The sequence below is a fragment of the Camelus dromedarius genome, chromosome 31, assembly GCF_036321535.1.
Source record: "Camelus dromedarius isolate mCamDro1 chromosome 31, mCamDro1.pat, whole genome shotgun sequence".
NCBI classification, from domain to species: domain Eukaryota; kingdom Metazoa; phylum Chordata; class Mammalia; order Artiodactyla; family Camelidae; genus Camelus; species Camelus dromedarius.
Window position 1 is genome coordinate 6663313 of NC_087466.1, and position 18983 is coordinate 6682295.

Genomic DNA, 18983 nt, shown 5'->3' on the forward strand with positions numbered 1-18983 from the left:
GTGAATCAATCTAACTTATCTTTTCTCAATGCCTTTCACATTCTATGAAAGTGTTTATTAATATAACATCTGTACCCACCAATTACTTGGACCCCATTTCATTGCTTTGAGGGAAACCACCAGATAATAGTGGGAGTGAATAAACGCATACTGTCATCACACTAGTCACCTTGCATAGATACCCTACTTGATATTTGTAGCAATCCTGCACTACTCTACATTTATTAGCATCTGCCATGGGATGTGGGATTTACTGGCGCCCAGAAACTGAAGCTCAGGGAAAGGAGTTCACGTGCCCCATACAACTGGTTTGGTCTGCCGCCAGATCCCTGCTCTTCCCACTCTTTTCATGTCATCTCTCAGCAGCACAAAAAGACACACTGTTGGTCAAGGTGATGTTTTCCTTCTGAATGCACGGAACCCAAGAAGGTGTCTTTGTCTGCAGGATATATGGCCTCTCCAGAAGGCAGGGGATTAGGGCTCCTGGAGTAGAGCAAGGGCAAGGGTCAGACTAAATCATCGCCCACAGAAGGCTCTGAGAAGCTCAGGGTGAAAGATTTATCGCCATTGTAAAGTGATTTCAAAAACATAGTCTAAGCGGTAGTGGAAATGAGGAGGCCTGAAGAAGCAAACAGTTCACTTGCTATCATTGTGCCTATTAATATATTTTATGTTTCCTCTGGGGTGTATATCCCATTGAATCTCAAGCTCTTGGGAAGGTCACTAAGGGATGACTTTTGAATTGCTTTCCAGATTATGAAATTCCCCTGCATCTCACTCTAAGGGCACATGATAGATTTTAGCTAGAAGAGGAGTTAAGAGCTTCAATAGTAAGTGACAGTGACAAATGCTTTTCATTTTCTCAGGGGCTTTAGCATGTCTGCACCTGCACAAAATAATATCATTGCTTTTCTGTCTATATCCCCACAGGGCAATGGGGAGCTTGCAGCAAGCCCTTGTGTGCTTTGAAAAGAGGCTCGTGGTTGCCCATGAGCTTGGGGAGGCCTTTAATAAAGCCCAGGCCTATGGAGAGCTGGGAAGTCTGCACAGCCAATTAGGGAATTACGAACAAGCCATTTCCTGCCTTGAACGCCAGCTGAACATTGCTAGAGAGATGAAAGACCGAGCTCTGGAAAGTGACGCAGCCTGTGGCCTGGGGGGCGTGTACCAGCAGATGGGGGAGTATGATACAGCCCTGCAGTACCACCAGCTCGATCTGCAGATAGCAGAGGAAACCAACAACCCCACATGCCAAGGCCGAGCCTATGGGAACCTGGGCCTGACCTACGAGTCCCTGGGCACCTTCGAGAGGGCTGTGGTCTATCAAGAACAGCACTTGAGCATTGCTGCACAGATGAATGACTTGGTGGCCAAGACGGTGTCTTACAGTAGCCTCGGGAGGACCCATCATGCTTTGCAGAACTATTCCCAGGCAGTCATGTACTTGCAGGAAGGTAAGTGAAAAGGTCCATCGTGGTCTCTTGGTCTACTCCGAGACCGAGTTCACAGTCTACTTGGAAGGATGTGCGCACAGTTGGAGTGGCCACCTCTGCTCTGAGGATCTCAAAGGCCACATCATCAGTTCAACTCCAAAACCATGGTGTCCCCTACTGAGTGTTCCTTAATAGTACGAAGGCTTTCCACTGTGCATAATGCATTGCCAGATGTCTTACTCTGCTAGCCAGCTGCCCAAGAAGTGAGCTCCTTGCTTTTCAGAGACTTCTGTGGAGTGAGCTTCAGTCTCCACGAGATGAATCAAGGTAGATCTAATAGTGTAAAATTTAAGGGCCTGAATCAGAGGAAAATGCCCATATGTTCCAAGCCCTGTTGTCCCTCTAGAAAATATCTAATCTGTATCAAAGTTATATAGAAGTCCATTCTGATGTGGCCATGGAGATCTAATCCAGAAATTTCCATCTGAGGGCCACTCAGCAGTCAGTCAGCTTCCCAGTGCTTGTTACTCACAGGCTTGGGCTGGTGCCACAGCAGAATTGTTTCAGGCAGGTCCAGAAAGTCACTGCTCCCCCCCGCCATCCCCTCCTGCACCCTGCCCCACCGACTCCCCATCAGGTTGCATGCAGTTACCTGAGCACAGTCAGTCCTTGGACACTTCCTTCCTCATGAAGCAGGAGTCCCACAGTGATGTGTTTACCCGCCACCTCTTTGGAATCCTACTCTGGAAAGCACTTCCTCTCACATGGGCACATTGCATCCTATTATCCTGAGAGGGAAAAACAGAAGATATGTTTTTGGCTCACTAGTAAAAGGAAATGGTTGCTGATTTCAAGCAAAAATTCTCAATTTTTAGTTTCCAAAAGTTGTTGGCATATATAATTTATTGAACTGGATTTAATTCTCTTAATAATCTTGAGAGATGTATCTTTTTATTCCCATTTGCAGCTAAGTGACCTGAGGCTCAGAGTACAGTGGCTTGATCCTGACCATGCGGTCAGTCAGTGGTGGTGGTGGGAGGCTCAGCCCTGGTTTCCTGACCCCAGAAACCACACCAGACCCTGCATGCAGACCCCAGGAAGAGAGGGTTGGGGCAGTCTTGTCCCCTGTTACTCCTGAGCCTCAGCTGGAAGCTGGGCAAGAGGGAGCAGCACAAAGTGGAGAACGGGCCAGGGGCCAAGGTCGCTGTCCTTTGCACAGACCAGGGGTTGCTCTGGCTGCAGGCTGAGAGGTTACTGAGAGGCTGGAAGCCACTTCCCAGACCTTCTTTGGCTCCCACTCAATGGGAGCTCTGCCTCAAAGCGTTAAATGTGAGCGTTGGCTTTTGGTTTCCTGAAACTTGACTGTGATAAAATTCTAACAGACTTGGGTGATTTTCAGTTGAATATGTGAAAACTATTAAATTCAGACCCAGCATATGACAACCTTTCAGCTGTATTCTTTTGTTCTTCTTGAAACATTATTTCCATGAAGCAGCTGCTTTGACTGAGATATTGTAAGAGAATTCTGTATTTATGGAAAACTTTCCATTTATTTTTATTGTTTCTCATAATTTTAAGTCTTAAAAGAGATCTAAATTCTCATTGTGGCATCTCCACAGTATCTTTTTCATGGGTGTGCTCCGCCAAAGAGCCTGGTGTGCCTTGTGGGCCCAACCAGATGCCTCTTCTCGTGGGCTGTTACAGGTGCACCTGGAAGGCCCTTTCTGAGGGCTCTCAGTTTGGTCTGTAGCTCTCTTGCAATGAGGGAACAGTTCAGTTGGAAACCACTTAAGTTCTCCCTCCCTCTCTCCCTCCCTCTCCCCCTCTCCCTCTCTCCCTCTCTCCCTCTCTCCTTCTCTCTCTCTCTCTCTCTCTCTCTCTCTCTCTCTCTCTCTTTCTCTCTCTCAGCTTTCCTCAGGGGCTGTGGAAACCACCTGAGGAAACCCCGCCCATGTGCAATAGAATCTCACAGGTGGGGCCTGGTCTGACTCTGTTGAACAAGCCCTCCAGGTGATTTGTATAGTTACCCCTGATTAAAACTGCTGGTCTCACCCAGCTTTTTCTCTTTGCAAATGAAGAAAGGGAGCCTGGAGCAATTTAGTGACTTACCTGGAGTTATGCAACTATTTCCTGGCAGGTTAGGCTCTAGGAGAGCTGGATGGGTGGGTCAGATTCCTAAGAGGGCAGGTAGAAACTGGGGTAGGACAGATACCATGTCTGTCCAGTGGGCTTTCAGCTCTTCATTGTTGAACTTCTGACTTTGGGCCAGAGAGTGTCCTATGTGCTGGGGATTCAGCAGGGAGCAAACTCAAGTCCCTGCTGCACAGAACATATCTTCTGAGGGGCTTCCTCAATGAATTTCACTTCCAACTCATAGACCCAGACCTAGCAGGAATAGCTATATTGAAGAATAAATATGGTTAGCTTGTTGAAGGTCAAGACAACTGGTATCCTCCTGGTTTTCATCCAGGAGCCATTTCTTTTATTTGTGTTCCTACTCTATGAGGTATTTTAAAATGTGAATAATTTGCAAGTACATATTGTTTTTGTTACCCGTGTGACATCTTTTAAACTTAAAATGCTGTTTCTAAGTTTGCTGAGTTACGTGCATTTTGAGGTGCATAATATTATATGAGCTTGCACACGTGTATCACTTTTATTAGCTTCTCAGCTGACTCTGTTCTTTTCCAAAAGTCTGAAATTGTGTGGGCACAGCATGCTCAGAGGCAGGCTCCCATTCATCCCGAATTAGATTAGAAGAGGAAGTCCTTCCTCTGTGAGTGTAGTGTAGTGTGGGAGCTTTCATGCTGTCTCTGCACAAGCTAACTCCTGTGTACAGAGAGCAGGATAATGAGGGCAAAGTGATGCTGAGAACTGCTTAGTGGCCAACACAATAAATGGTTGCCCTCAGCTTTGGCTCCCACACAGCCCTGGAGGTTGCTGGTGTCCTGAAATCCAGAAGCGTGCTGTGGGTAAGTGACCCAAGCTGCAGGTGCCTCTCTGAAGGCCATTAGAATGAGGACAGTCTCATTTAAAGCTTTTGAGTCATAATAGCACTTGTTCTGCAACCCTGCTGAGACACATCAAAGTCTCAGCCTTGAAGGAAAAGCAGATTGGACGTGAAATGCGTCAGTGTTGTCAGTAGCAGAAGGCAGGGTCAGGCAGTGAGAGCATTCTGCTTCCAGGAGGACATAAGATGTGTCTCCCATCAACACTGATTGGATGCTGTGCATGTGAGATAGGAAAAATTATTAGCTTGGCTTCTGTACTTGACACTGGAACTGTCAGGAAACGCTTTTGCCAGCCAAAGAATTGGGTTAGATAAATGTATAGGCCAGGAGTTTTCATTTGCAAAGCTAGGGATTTCACAGCTGGGAGGGCAGCCAGTTAGGTTCCATTTGTTTCAGTGTTTCTGCCTGCCCTGCAGACCTGTCTCCTGCTGCTAGCCATCGCCTGAGCTCTTGCTGGGGCATCTTGTGGTGCCCTGGGAAGGCCGCTCCCAACACAGGATTTGAAAAGAATGCTTACTCTGCCATGACCGATTCTTGTATCCTGCATTTATCTAGCTGTGTTGCTAACATTCTTTATATACACCTGAGGCAGAACTACCCTCCAGAACTCCTTGGCAGGGTGGAATCATGTTTTCTGTATGTCCTTCAAATTTCTCTCTCTGATTTCAGGCTTAAGGCTAGCAGAGCAACTGGGCCGAAGAGAAGATGAAGCCAAAATTCGCCACGGTCTTGGCCTCTCCCTTTGGGCTAGTGGGAACCTGGAGGAGGCCCAACACCAGGTGAGCAGGAGAACTGCTGTCCCAAGTGGGTTTTGTTTCTAGAAGCATGGAGACCTCGGGATTGCTATCCTGTATAGCGATGACAGTTGCCAGAAAGTGTTGACCTCTGCTCTTGGGTTGACACAAGGTTTCCAGCCTGTATCAGCCCAGAGGTGCTGAACCATAGTAAAGACTCCTGCTCACTTGTGTGATAGATTCCTCAATAATTTCTTTGGAGTTCTTGTACTATGTGCTGCTGTTCCTCAGTAAACCTTAATATGAAATTATACACTATGACAGAAGTAAGTAATCCAAGAATTTGTAATTATTGGATTTAATGCCTTTGTAAGTTTCTAGTTATATGAATAGATATTTCTCTCCTCTCTCCCTCTCCCTCCCTTTCTCTTTTTCTCTTTTTCTCTCATACACACACACACACGCACAGTTCATGTTTCTGCACATACACAAATAGTTGAAGAGAAGCCAGCTGTCACACTGGCTCTGGAAATTAGAAAGGTCCCTGGAGTTGTGGGTTCCTCTGTCAGGTTGGAGGCATCATCTAAAATCACACGCTCAACAGGTTAGGCCGGGTGAGATGCTGACTGTGGAGGGCGTTGTGCTCGGCAAGGGGGCTGAGGATAAGTGAGTCAAGGCTCCCATCAGAGATGCTCGGGAACTGAGGACAGGATGTGTCCGAATTCGTGCCACAGCATCCTGGAATGTTCGGATGTTCCACTGTATTTTTTAAAACTATTAAAGGCAGTTTAAAGAATTCTAATTTTCTGGTTTCAAAAATTAAAATTTGTATTGATATAGTGATTTATAATTTTCAAAGTACTGTCACTGACTGAATTTATTCACTAAATAATCCTGTGAGGTAGGGTGATCACCATCTCCTTTATAGAGAAGAAACTGAGGCTCCGAATCTTGCCAAAAGTCACACAGCAAATTAGTGGCGGGATTGAGAATACATTTCTCTCTCCTACTCTAAGTCTCTTAGTCTTAGAATTCTGTTTTTTAAGTTTGCCTGAACTTAAAATTTGATGGTCCAGCATATAAATATCAGAGACAAGTCTTGTGGTCCCACTGACAGAAAAGCCTAGCGTCTCCTTAGGAGCATCACTTGGCCGGTCCCGTGGGTGTCCATGTGAGTGGACGTGGTTCCAGTAGAGTTTGGCCAGCAGAGACCTGACCCTGGAGCTGCTGTGGAGAGCAAGCTCTGATTCAGCTGAGCCACCAGTGGAAAGCTCCCTTCTCCCAAGAGCGGGGCTGCTGTCACCTGTTTCCCAGCCTGGTGCACCTCCAGCCTGCCTCCAGTACACCTGCTCTCATTCCAGCCCTCCCGCTCGGGGGGGGGGGCGTTGGGGTGATGAATTACAGTTGCTAGATGACAAGAGGAGAGGCTTTTTATTTGTTTTCATCAAAGTCAGTACTTGGCTGCGTTAATAGTTGATTTTTTTCCCACAACTTTAAGACTGTGAGTCTGTAACCCCTGGCTTCTAGATCCCCTTATCCATCAAAAGTTGATCACATAAATGGTAATTTACTAAGTATGATCAAATTGATGCCTTTGCAGGTCCACAAGGACCTACGTGGAAATAAAGATTCATCCTTTCTAAACCTTTTAAAACAATTTTTAGGTGGTTACCAAGGTGTGAACAAAAATTGTCTCTAGTCAGTGAACAGCTAGACTGGGGTTTCTGGAAAGTGGGTAATGTTCTTTTTCCCTACTCACAGCTCTACAGGGCATCAGCCTTGTTTGAAACGATCCGACACGAAGCACAGCTGAGCACGGACTACAGACTCTCCCTCTTTGACCTGCAGACGTCCTCCTACCAGGCCCTGCAGCGAGTGCTCGTCAGCCTCGGTGAGAGCGGCAGGGCCCACTCAGAGCGCGTGCCCCATCTGTCTGCGTTGTTTAGTGACTGCTGCGATGAGACAGGACCTGCTGTTAAGCCACAACCACAGTCCAGCCACTGAACATTCGTTCATTTATCCAACAGATACTTGTATGTGCCCAGTGCCAGTCAAGCAGGCTTGCTTCCTGACTTCTGGAAGCTCATAGCTTGTCAGGAACAGAAGCCAGGGGTCCAGTATGGTGTGGTTGGAGCTAGGGTAGAAGAAACTCAGGTGCTGTGGAATCAAAGTGGCTCGGCAGGCAAACCCAAGAGGTGGAGAAAGTGTCCTGTAGACAGGGATGCTTGAAGCAGGTGACCCCTGCCAGGTTCCCTCCTATTAGTTCCTGGGGGCAGGTACCTGAGAAGACACCCAGCCTCTTCCCTATTTAACTTGTCATACAACGTTTAATGTTGCTGTATAGTAAATATTTGTACTGTCTGCCCTCTAGGCTGTGGCTTAGGCAGTGATAACTCTCTCAGGCCTGTGTGCTGCATTGTACGGGGGCAGCATCCACCTTCCCTTACCTGGGCCTTACCTGTTGCAGGCATGCTATTCCAGCTCCCCGTCCTCTGCCTCTCCCCAGGCCTGTCCGTCTCTGCAGGCCATTTTCCAACCCAGAACTTGGGCTAAGGAGGTGTTCATAGGAGCTAACAATGTCTTTGAAGTTGGATATTGAGGTCTTGTCAATTACCTGTCCTTTGCTTTATGCGAATGAATACTCAAACTTCCCCTTGAAAAAAATGTATTTGTTAAACATGCTCATTACCTAGGAGTACAGTTTATGATCTATTATACTCACAGTGTTAAGTCTGTCTAGCACTTTGGGGCCAATTTTCCAGTGTGTGCAGAAATTGTCCCTGCTGTTCCAGTTAATAACTTCATAGAGTAAAAGAAGACATTTGCATACACATACATAAATCCCCGCTTTCTTGTGATACTCAAATTGCAGAAAGCAGGGCATCCTTGGAGTGCTGTCGGAGCTGCGGCATCTGGTCTCCTGCCTCTGCCCACTCTCTCTTTGGACCTTAGTTTTAGCAACTCTTCCATTTTTATATTTATAATGCAGGCAGATTCTCTGCATTGTGTTCCTTCAGCACTTGTAACAGTCTTCACTTGAAAGGATGTTGCTTTATCTTTTTTGTACTCATATTTGTGCATTAGCTTTTAAACTAGATTACAGACTAGTTTCTTAGATGAAGTGGGATTAGAGGTTGGATCGAGAGACTGAGGAAAAGCTTGAAAGAGAGAAACAATTTCAAAGAACTAGAGACCTCGGAGGTTTAAATGCTTTGCCCTTGGGAAATAGAAGAGAGGGGAAGGGAGTGTGTGGGAGCCCAGAATGGAATAAGGTATCAGCTGTAGCAATTATATTATCACTTGTTATATGTACGGTCGGTGTTTTGAATAATGCCTACCAGGCATCTCCACAAATAGAGCCTTGTTTCATCTTTACAGTAGCCCTTGAGATAGGCAGGACAATTAGCAGGATCCCTCCTTTTGAATGGATGGGGGAAGGGCACACCTAGCAGATGGGCCAGATGTGTAAAGGCACAGAGGTACAATCTGGGGGAAATGTGGAAGTGGGGCTGGACAGTGATGCAGAGAGGGGCTGCATTGAGGAGAACATGAACGCTGGTCAGGAGCCGTGAACTAGGGGACTCCTCTGCCAGCACTGAGTCAGAATGGAGCGGAGCAGGGAAGGGAGAGGGTGACCAGAGTACAAAGCTATCAGGCCCAAATTGCCAAGTAAGTAGGGTCAGGAGCCAGGAGGCCTAGGGAACTCAGACACAGAGGGAGAGCAGGCAGGGCTGAGGACAGATGCTCTGAACAGAGTCAGCTCTCCTGTGGTGTGGCTGCCAGACCAGGGAAGCCTGGCAGCTTAGGATGGTGTGGAACTGGAAGCATGGGTTTGATAAGGGTGGTCACTGTGCCCATCAGCCGAGGCAGGGGTTGAATTTGAAACAGTGGGACTGAGAGTCTGCCACACACTGAAGTGCAGAGGCAGTGGGGTTTTCGCCCGGGGTCTCTGTCCCTGACGGCCCCTCCCTGAGAAAGCACGCTCCCCGCAGACTCGAGTCTGTCCCTTTGTCTCCTAGGCCATCATGATGAAGCCCTGGCTGTGGCAGAAAGAGGACGGACAAGGGCATTTGCCGATCTTCTGGTAGAGCGACAGACAGGACAGCAGGACTCTGACCCCTACTCCCCGGTCACCGTCGATCAGATCTTAGAGATGGTGAATGGCCAGAGGGGACTAGTGCTTTACTATTCCCTGGCTGCAGGCTACCTATACAGCTGGCTGCTTGCTCCTGGGGCAGGTAAGATCTCTCTCTGTGGGAACAGGATAATTAAGACACTAGACTGTGAAAATCTAATGAATAGAGGTGGAAGAGGTGCATTACCATAGATCAGACAAGGCGCTAATGTCTGCTTTCAGCAAAAACCTCAGCCTCAGTGGATACTCCACGGCGGGGCATTCGATTAATAAGACAGCGCAGCCTTCTCATTCCCCCAAGAAATCACTGCTCTTTGCTGGCGAATGTGGAAGCATTTATCGAGGAAGACTAAGAGCAGGAGGATTAATTTCACCAGCAGCCCTATTTTTAGGCAGCTGTTGTTCATTAGCTAATAAAGGGATAACTGTAAGTCCTAACGAGTTCTTTCTAGATATGATTTAATAATTGTGACCCTTTGTCATGGTACAGTTAAAGGGACTAAAATGATAATGGCAGCTCTATCACCGTATACAAATGAAGTCTTAAATGCTTGAAATTTCTGAGTGTAGCAGAACCCATTTTTAACCAGTTCATTTGTAGATCTGTTTCAGAAGTAAAATCCCCTTTGATTAAATCAGGATTAAATGTTCAGGCTGTAACAGTTTCACTAAATACAGAACCACTAATTAGCTGTTAGGGCCATATTTTTTTTTTTTTTGCATAATAAAATGCTGATGGCTTTACCATGTTGGAGACACACCAGATCCAATTAGAGTTTATTGACTGGGGAAGTGGGTCTTATAATTGGGAATCTTGAAGAACGGGTCGCTTGAATATCTGTAAACCAGTTTCAAAAAGCTCAACTGCCAAGGAAAATTGACAAGATTTTCTTGATTATGTTCTGTCCCTTTGGTTAAAAAAAATTGATAACTAGATGACAGCTCTCAGATGCTTCTTGTGTTCTGATGACATTCAGAGAATGCCTATACATTCTTCGCTTCAGCATCGTTTTTTATAATTTCCCCCTCAACTCTGTGTTTTTATGGGCTTTCCATACAGAACGTTCTTACCTCTGACCTTTTTATGCTAAAGGTTTTAAGTTGTGATGTTCCTGGTGACTGGGTGAGTGTCGGCCACAGTGGAATGAATCCCTGTGTATCCCAGCCCCCAGGGGGGCACTAACACCCAGGAGGACACGGTTGTGTCTCTGATGACAGAGGTATCAAACGCTTTATCTCTGTGGTTGTTATGTTTTGGGGACATGATTTGACAGGTGGTATGCCCAAATCCCTGTAATAATGAGCCATGTATAATGAGGCTCCTATTGTTTCTCTTTCGGTTCCTCTTTGCTCTTAATGAGACTCTGAAGCTTTCACTGGGGCTCTAATCCAATCAGAGAGGACCAGCATTTTCTAGGGCTGACACACCTCATTACCATTTGAGAATATGTCCTATGTTTATTGCCAGGAAACCACTGCGGATTGCCTCAGTTTTATACAGCCATCATTTTTTGCTCCTTTAATCTATTAACGACCATTGACCAGTTGGTCTTATTTAAAAATGGTTTAAAATGTTCTTATCTGGCCGTTACGCTACATATTTATTTTGATTTGCTTTTGTGAAGTGAAAAGTCTCTGAGTAACACAGTTTCCATCTGGCCAGTTACATTTTTTGTTCAGAATTTCAGTTTCTGGAGAGAATACACCTTGGCATGCTCTTGTACTATTCCTGAAAGGAAGCTTTCCCTGGTTGGTGCTCCTAAGAAGCATCTGTTTTGAAATATGTGAACTAATGTGAACTACAAGCTTCTGAATGTATTGTCAAAAACAAAAGCCCCATCTTGAATTCTCTGTTTTCGAGCACCAAAGCTGAAGGTGAAAGCTGTGAAAAGGGTACTGACCAAACTCCTAAAAACCCTCTTGAGACTTTGGACTTGAGGATTTCTTCCCATGGTTTGGAGGACACCATGCTTGTCAAAGAGGTCACAGACCATCGATGCTGCTGTCCCCTGCCCTCCACCTTTCCCTCCCCCAGCCCCAATCATGTATAATGTTGGCTGCGTCTGTCTTGTTCCAGGAATTCTGAAGTTTCACGAACACTACCTGGGAGATAACACAGTGGAAAACTCCAGCGACTTCCAGGCTGGCAGCGGTGCAGCCCTTCCAACAGCCACCAGCTCGGCCCTGGAGCAGCACATCGCCAGCGTGCGGGAGGCCCTGGGCGTGGAGTCTTACTGCTCGAGGCAAGTGCTGCTGTGTTCCCTGTCCCATCTTCATATACAAACTCAGGCTCTGCTCTTTTCTTTTCTTTTATAAACCTCCTGTTTGAGCTAATGGAAGACATTTTCTGAAATGCATACTTTTATGCTTAGTCTGTTCACAGTTGCTGCAGCAGAAACAAATACGTATCTCTGGAGGGCAAACGCCTTGGTCAGGTCATCTTTACTCTTTTCGGTAATTTCCTTCCAGGCAGGGAAGGGCCTCATCAGAGATGCCCATTTTCTGAAATGGGTTTGTAGAACATTTAAACATGAACATGACTTTGAATTTAATGTATCAGCTAATTAAAATTCAGATGTTTTTTGGTTATAAACAAATTCGTAATGAGCTTATTTGTGCTCTAGCTGAGCACCTGTTTGAGAATTTAGCACCAGTGACAGGACCTGTGCACAGACCTGTGCGTTTCGAGGGCTGAGAGGAAAGAAGTTGAACTCTGGACATCAAGGGTAGGGAAGAAAGGCGCTTTTTGCAAAGATTATGAAAGTTATATGCTTGTGGAAATGTTTTATCACAGCTGGCTATTTTATATATGGAAAATAATTTCCACAAGCACCTGCTTCTGGAAAAATGGAAGAAGAGGGTCCCCTAGAGCCAGATCAGAGCCAGATTTCCCAGGGGTCTCAGTCCCCATCCTGTGATTAACAAGTGCCGAGAAGATCTGTGTCGGAGAATATGCTATGTTAGCTGGTATCAGGTCCCAAGGACATCTGCTTTTCTCTTGAATGATTTCATTTGTAATCATGAAAATCCTAAGATAGCACTGTGATTTCTTTAGAGATGCTTAACTCAGACTTTCAAGTGTGTGGTAGTCATTGCCAGCAGCTGGATTGATCTTGGGGTTGTTTATGAAGTCGGAAATGAGTTCTTAGATGAAAAAGAATCATTGAATAATGTAGTGTCAAGGCTGGAAGGGGCTGTGGTGGTCATTGAGGCCAGCTCCGTACTCAGCAGAAGCCAGCGTGGAGTAGGACTTGCTGACAGCCAAGTCAGTGTCAGAGTGAGGATCAGAACAATCTCAGTCTCACCCAGACTCCCGGGCCAGTGCTTGTTCTGCTTTTAATTATCAAAATTAATATCATATTTTGAGACAATAGATGAAGCATGTAAGAATGTCATCTCTAGCTTCTGTTTGTATGAAGTTTGAACAGGCATCAGCCACATGGACACACTGTTGTCCTATTTCTCTCATGACTGCTTGTGCATCCTGGAGCATCCTGTCCTTATCAGTGAGTGGTGATTATAGGGGTTTCACAGAGTGAGAGCCCCAAGACTTGAAAGGAAGGCTACTCCCTGAGATTTAATTATAAATGACCATGAAATAGATTGAGGCCAGGAGTATGCAGAGCTGCTTCAGCAGACAGAAAGGCACTTGGGTTAAACCATACCTGACCACAAGTATTGCATATCCAAAGCAAGTGGTAGAGGGGAGTGGTTGGCCAGCACTGAAAACACAAAATGGGGAGAATAAGCAGGGCGGACTCTTGCAGGACCCAGTTCTGACACTGTGCAGAGGGAGAGGGACTTGCTCCCATTGGCAGGCTCTTCCCGTGGCAGACTCACAGCCATTATGCTCTTGTCCTTCCTGCCTTCCCTTCCATCCATGAAGGCTCGAGTGCCGACTGTGTGCTGTGTACACTACAGATTGGGACTTTAGTGGTGAATGGGGCAGGTATAGCTCCTGCTCTCAGGGAACTGAAAGAAAGTAAACAACAGGGCATATACAATCTGTTAGTTAAAGTCGTGATTTAAGTGCTTAAATGAAAATGCAGGGTGTAATGAGAATGTATGCAGGGGTACGGAAACCTATGCCTGGAGCTGGGGGCTTTCTTGAGGAGGGGATGTTGATGCTGAGCCCAGAAAGATGACAGGAAATAAACCAGAGGCGGGCCGCCCCGGGCAGGATGTGTAGGCCCTTCAGTAACCCTTGGTGGGGAGACCTCTCAGCTGGTCCCCCTGCCTTCCCTTGTTCAGTCCTTGCTTCTTGTCAGACTTTCTGAATATCATTTGGCTTCTCATGACATCTGCTTGCAGATAGAAAATGTACATAATAAACTGGCGTCCTGGTTTGTACAGCTCTGCGACCTTGGTTAATGAAAGTGAGCTCCCAAGAGGCAAAGCCTCTCTGAACACATTAACAACATCAGATTTTTCAAGCTTGTGAGGCCACAGTCAGTCCAGAGCTTGAACTGAGATGAGATCATGAAGGGACCGAGTGTGCAAAACCTGCTGTCTGAAACCTCTGCATGTGTGGAGGAGCTCTCCGTGTGCGTATCCGTTCCTGCGACCCGATGGCCACACCCTGGTCATCTCGGTTCAAACAAGCTGTTGATAGGACTTGGCGTGGGTGAAAACGCAGATTTCTCTTGATCCCAGTTCTCATGTATCTAGGTTAAAATTCATCCTAAGAAGGAAGGGGGTTTACCCTTTGACTCTTCCCAGCACCCCTCCCATTGGACACCATGGTTTTAACTCCAAACTCTTGTGCCTAAGCAGTTCTTTTGTCTGATACTGGAGGTTGACTAAGTCCGCTTCCAGGTACCTTTTGAATTAAAAAAAAAAAATGACTTTGGAGTTATAGTTCAGCTCTTCATCAGTGGCAGGGAGAGAGGAAGCATGGTAACTGGCTTCCCCACTTCACTCTTTTCCCCTCTGCCCTGTACAGGAAGCTGACAAGTTAGGGCAAGGCCTCAGGGGTCTCTAGGGTGTTGGTGGCTTGCATCAGTTTGGGGGAACACCCTCCGGGCTTCTATCCCCAGTTTGAACTGCCAGAAATGAGGTCTTTCCTGTTGCTTTGGACTAGTCTTATTAGAAATTTGCTAATATTCTGTGAGCTTAAACTCAGGTTCTTGGTTATGATATTTAAATTGAATACTTCAGTGTCACGGTTTGAATTTACTAAAATGGAGTTTTTGTGAGACATTGGTTTCTGCCTCACAGTTTCATGAAAACATTTCAGTAACAGATAAATTATTTTTATCTATAAAATTAATAAATATTTTTAAAGCATGGATGTAGTGAACAGTCTCATACCCTAGGGATATAAATTGGTTTAGCCTTTCTAAAAATAATACACCAATTTTAAGAAATATCTTAAAACCCTTTGATCCTAAAATTCTCATTTTAGAAATGGAGTAAAGATGTATACATAGGAATATTTATAACAGTTCTAAATATTATAGAAAAATAAAAAACAAGCTAACTATCTATAATAATTGAATGTCAGATTATTTTATATCCAATATAATATTATGTTGCAATTAGAATTATATTTACAGAGAATTTTTATTTTTTGAAGGGGGTAGATAATTATGTTTATTTAATTATTTTTAATGGAGGTCCTGGGGATTGAACCCAGGACCTTGTGCATGTTAAGCACGCACTCTACCACTGAGCTATACCCTCCCTCCAACAGAGAATTTTTAATCACATAGTCAGATGTTTGTTTCAAAATATTAAGTGAAAAAGTAGGATTAGAATTATTGTATATAGTATAATTTACTATATTTAAAACTTTGTAATACATACAAAATACTGATGAAAAGTAAGAAAAAAAATTTCTTGGAAGAAAATAGGCCATAGTGTTAGTGGTAGTTATAGGTGGATGATGGAATTACAGATGCTTAGTATTTTATTCTTTATGCTTTTCCTTATTTTCAGTTTTTTTTTTTATAATGAACATGTATTATTTTTAAAACCAGAAATAAATAGCCATGAATAAACACTCTGTAATTCAAAGGGAGAGGAAAAAGACCTTTCTGTAATTTCAATTTACAGAGAATAAAATCCAAGTTTTGGAGCCTGGCACCATGATCTAGCTCTAGGAAGGTGGTAGACATAAATCTGCTGGTCCTAGTGGTGGGGTGAGGCATGGCTCAGGGTAGAGTGCATGCTTAGCAGGCATGAGGTCCTGGGTTCAGTCCCCAGTACCTCCATTGAAAAAGTAAATAAATAAATAAACCTAATTACCTCCCCCCTGCAAAATAAAAAAGTTAAAAAAGATCTGGTCTTTAGACTCCAGCTCTCATTCCTCATCCTGGCCCATGAGTCCTCACGACCTGGCCTCTGTCTGCGCCCTGGGTGGCACCTCTCGTCCTTCTTCAGCATGGCGTCTCCCTGTAGCCGCCCCAGCCTCCTTTCACTGCCTGGGGTTTACCACCACCTTCCCCACCTTCAAGTTTGCACACGCCCTTCCTTCTCTCTGTAAAGTTCTGCCTGCTACACTTAGAATGGCTGTTTCCTTCTCATTCTTCAAGTTCTTGCTTAAATGGTAATGCCTCAGAAAAGCCTTTCAGAAGCTTTGTCAGGTTCATTTACCACTTCATACCCAGGCCCTCAGGCAGTCCTGCAACATAGTAGATGTTTATTAAATGTGTGAGTGAACAACCAGCTGATTCTCTGAATGAAAGAAGTCCTTTTCCGGTCTCCCAGACTGTCCTTCTGCTTTTCCTGTGATAGTCTACTCACCCCGAAGAGCCCTGTTCAAATCTCACATTGTTCCCATCAGGACCACTCCATCCCTGTAAGTCCAAATCAGGTTTTTGCTCCTCTCTGTGGTCCCTTATAATAGCACTATTTCATTCTTCCTTGTTCGTAACCACCTGGTTTGTGTGTCTTCCCAAGCAGATGGTGATGCCACAGAGACCAGGTGTGGTGAGTGTCCTTCCTTCTGATTCTCACTGTCTCACACAGTGCCTGGCCCATAGTGAGACGTCAGTAAAGTTGAAACCTAGTCACCAGAAGATGTGCTGTGAGCAGATTCTCTGTTCATGCCGGGCTGGCTTACTGATTCTCTTTTTCTAGTGGATGTAAAATGCACTGTGTGCCCCTAGAAATTGAGTCTCTGTGCCTTGGGGAACACCTTCATTCAATTACCCACAGCCTGGCCATGATATCCTTGTTATTCCGCAGACCATTTTTGCTCTCCTTAATGGCATCTTGCTGCTGAAAGGAAGTACAATGCTACAAAGGAGTTTCGCTGAAAATGGATTTTTAAATAAAAAGAACTGCTTTTATTAAGTGTTGAATAAGAACTTCCAGTCCCTTCCTCCCAGATCAAAAGAGGCATAGATTGAAACCACTGTATAGAACATGAACTCCCATCAGGGAGATGTTATGAATTTCAAAACACATCTTCAGTTTTGAATTCTGATATTTAGCCAGAGTCTTGCTGCTTCCTGGGCACCTGGGACAGTGCAGTGGCACTTTGGGAATGCTTAGCTAACTGGTTAGAAAACTAGCAGGGCTGTGCTCAATAGTAGGTCAGATCTGAAAGGTGTGCTTCTGCAGGGGTTTCAAATAGTTTGCAATTGTAGACTACCCTTGTAATAGGGTAACTATTCCTTCATTGTAAATGAGTATTAAACCTCGATAAACTACAGCTGTTATTTTTTTTTCTTTTGGTGCTTTTCTATATTTCTAAATTTTCTACAGTGAAAGTTACTTTTATAGTCAAATGTATTTTCTTATTTCAAAGCACGCAAGAGGAGGACCATCTGTCCTTTGCTACAAGAATTGTAGTCTCTACAGCACAGCCTCTCCGCTCTGCCTCCTGAGGCTTACCTCTTTCTGGCGGGATCTGAAGCAGGGCCCCCTTTCTGGCGGGGTGGGTTTACCTGGCTGAATCTCCTATGTCCTGTCTTCCTGTGATGTGGCTCGTTTCCAAAAGGCAGGCCTTGTCTCTGAGGTGATTTGCTCAGGCTCAGCTCTACCTGTTTGAGGGGATTAAAAAAAAAAAAAAAGATGCTGCCAGGTGAGGGATTAGAGCACTTGAAGAGACGCAGCTGCAGAAATGAGTGGAACACACTGTGGACCCTGGTGCCCCTGATTCCTGAATCTGGATTCCTTCCAAAAGTCTGAGTACAAAGTGAGAACAGAGGCTCTGGTAAGCTTCTTAATGTAAGTCAGCAGCTTAGCAAGAAGGATAAGTGTAGTTGGTCTTTTTGTATGACCTCCGAAATAACCTAAATTGAATCCCCTTTTGTATTTCTTGTGTACTTTTTAAAAGCAGAATTCTTGAAATCGCTAGATACGAGTTTTCCCATTATACATGGAGGGGGCATAATCTGGTGAAGGGTAGAATCAGCCTCAGACAAAAAGCAGTCACTAGTGATACTGGGAAAACTGTCATGTGCCTGTCATTCAGCAAGTTGGGGGGCCCCCGGGCCCGGGGCTGACACCCCGGCACCTGGGCCGCAGGGCAGGGGCCGTGTTGGTGGACATCATGAAGACCTGGCAGGGGCTCTATTGGACACCGGGCGTTTTTCTTTCACCTCCTGTCACAGATCCTCTGCTCATGGTCCCAAAGCTTGGAATGGCATTTCTGTTAGAGCAAGGGCTGGAGGAGAAGGGGCAGGATGAGTCCATTGACCAGTCTAGTCAGTGCTACCCTCTCAGTTCCACATCAGCCATTGGCTGGCTGTTGCCATAACCAATTTTGTAAAAATTCTTTGAACTAATCAAATCTCAATATGTCTGACTTTGTATATCCTGCCCTTTGCCCCCGTGAAATTCCCTGGCTTTTTATTTCTGATTGATTCTGTGCAGCTTTATCTAACAATCAATATTTAAGACATTTAATATATAGATCTTGACTTATCTTGCTTTGGGAAAATAACTCCAGTAGAGCCACCAGGATCCTCACTGAACTTGGCTAACATAAGTATTGTTTTCATCCCATTTGTACTTTTATGATTTGAGCACAGTGGTAAGGAGGCCCTGTAGGGGTACCATCCTTGCCTGCCCCGCCGCACCCGCACAGAGAGATGGGTTAGGTAGGGATGATCATTGCTCGGGCTTCATGGCCTGTTCCCTTCAGCGTCTGATGGTGGGCCATTTCCTGCTTATATCTCTCCCCGCTTAACGCAGCACACACCAGGTGTGGGTGGGGCTCCAGTTTCGCTCATGGCTTCTCATCTTCCTCTTGCTCCCAAACCATGGGCATTACCCCTGCTCACACTTGATTATTAGACTTTCCCTTGGAAATGGAATCTTCCTCATGGGTGCGGGTCTACAGGCCTGGCCCAGTGTCTCACTTGATTTCTAGGCTTGACCTTCCCCCTCTATACGAGTGGCCCCCCTGGAAATCACCTCAAACTCAGCACATCCAAAGTCATACCTCTTCTCAGGGAGTACCCCAATCTGGTTCTCCATTATTTCCACTTTTCCTGTTTATTTGAGTCTCCGTCTTTTCCCCCAAGTTCCTTAATTTTGAGGCCTTTAAATCACTTGTCCTTAAATTTCTCTCTCCTTTATTGATCTTTATTTAATCAGTCACTAAACTCTGTTAAAAATCTTACCCATTTGCTTCTTGAATCATCCTTTCTTGTCTCCTGCTTTGGACCAGGCTCTTATAAGGACATGTCCACGTGACCAGGCTGGCCTCCCTGCCTCC

At 45.3% G+C, this 18983-nt stretch overlaps 1 protein-coding gene across 3 annotated transcripts in view; it reads left to right on the forward strand.

Moving 5' to 3' along the window:
* TTC28 (tetratricopeptide repeat domain 28) overlaps positions 1-18983 on the forward strand; it is a 477328-nt gene that overhangs the window by 395415 nt on the left and 62930 nt on the right. For all 3 annotated transcript variants that reach the window (XM_031442960.2, XM_031442961.2, XM_010992318.3), the window contains 5 exons: positions 931-1454; positions 5114-5223; positions 6940-7069; positions 9198-9416; positions 11391-11556. In XM_031442960.2, coding sequence (XP_031298820.1) covers positions 931-1454; positions 5114-5223; positions 6940-7069; positions 9198-9416; positions 11391-11556 — 1149 coding nt within the window. The remainder of the gene's footprint in view (positions 1-930; positions 1455-5113; positions 5224-6939; positions 7070-9197; positions 9417-11390; positions 11557-18983) is intronic.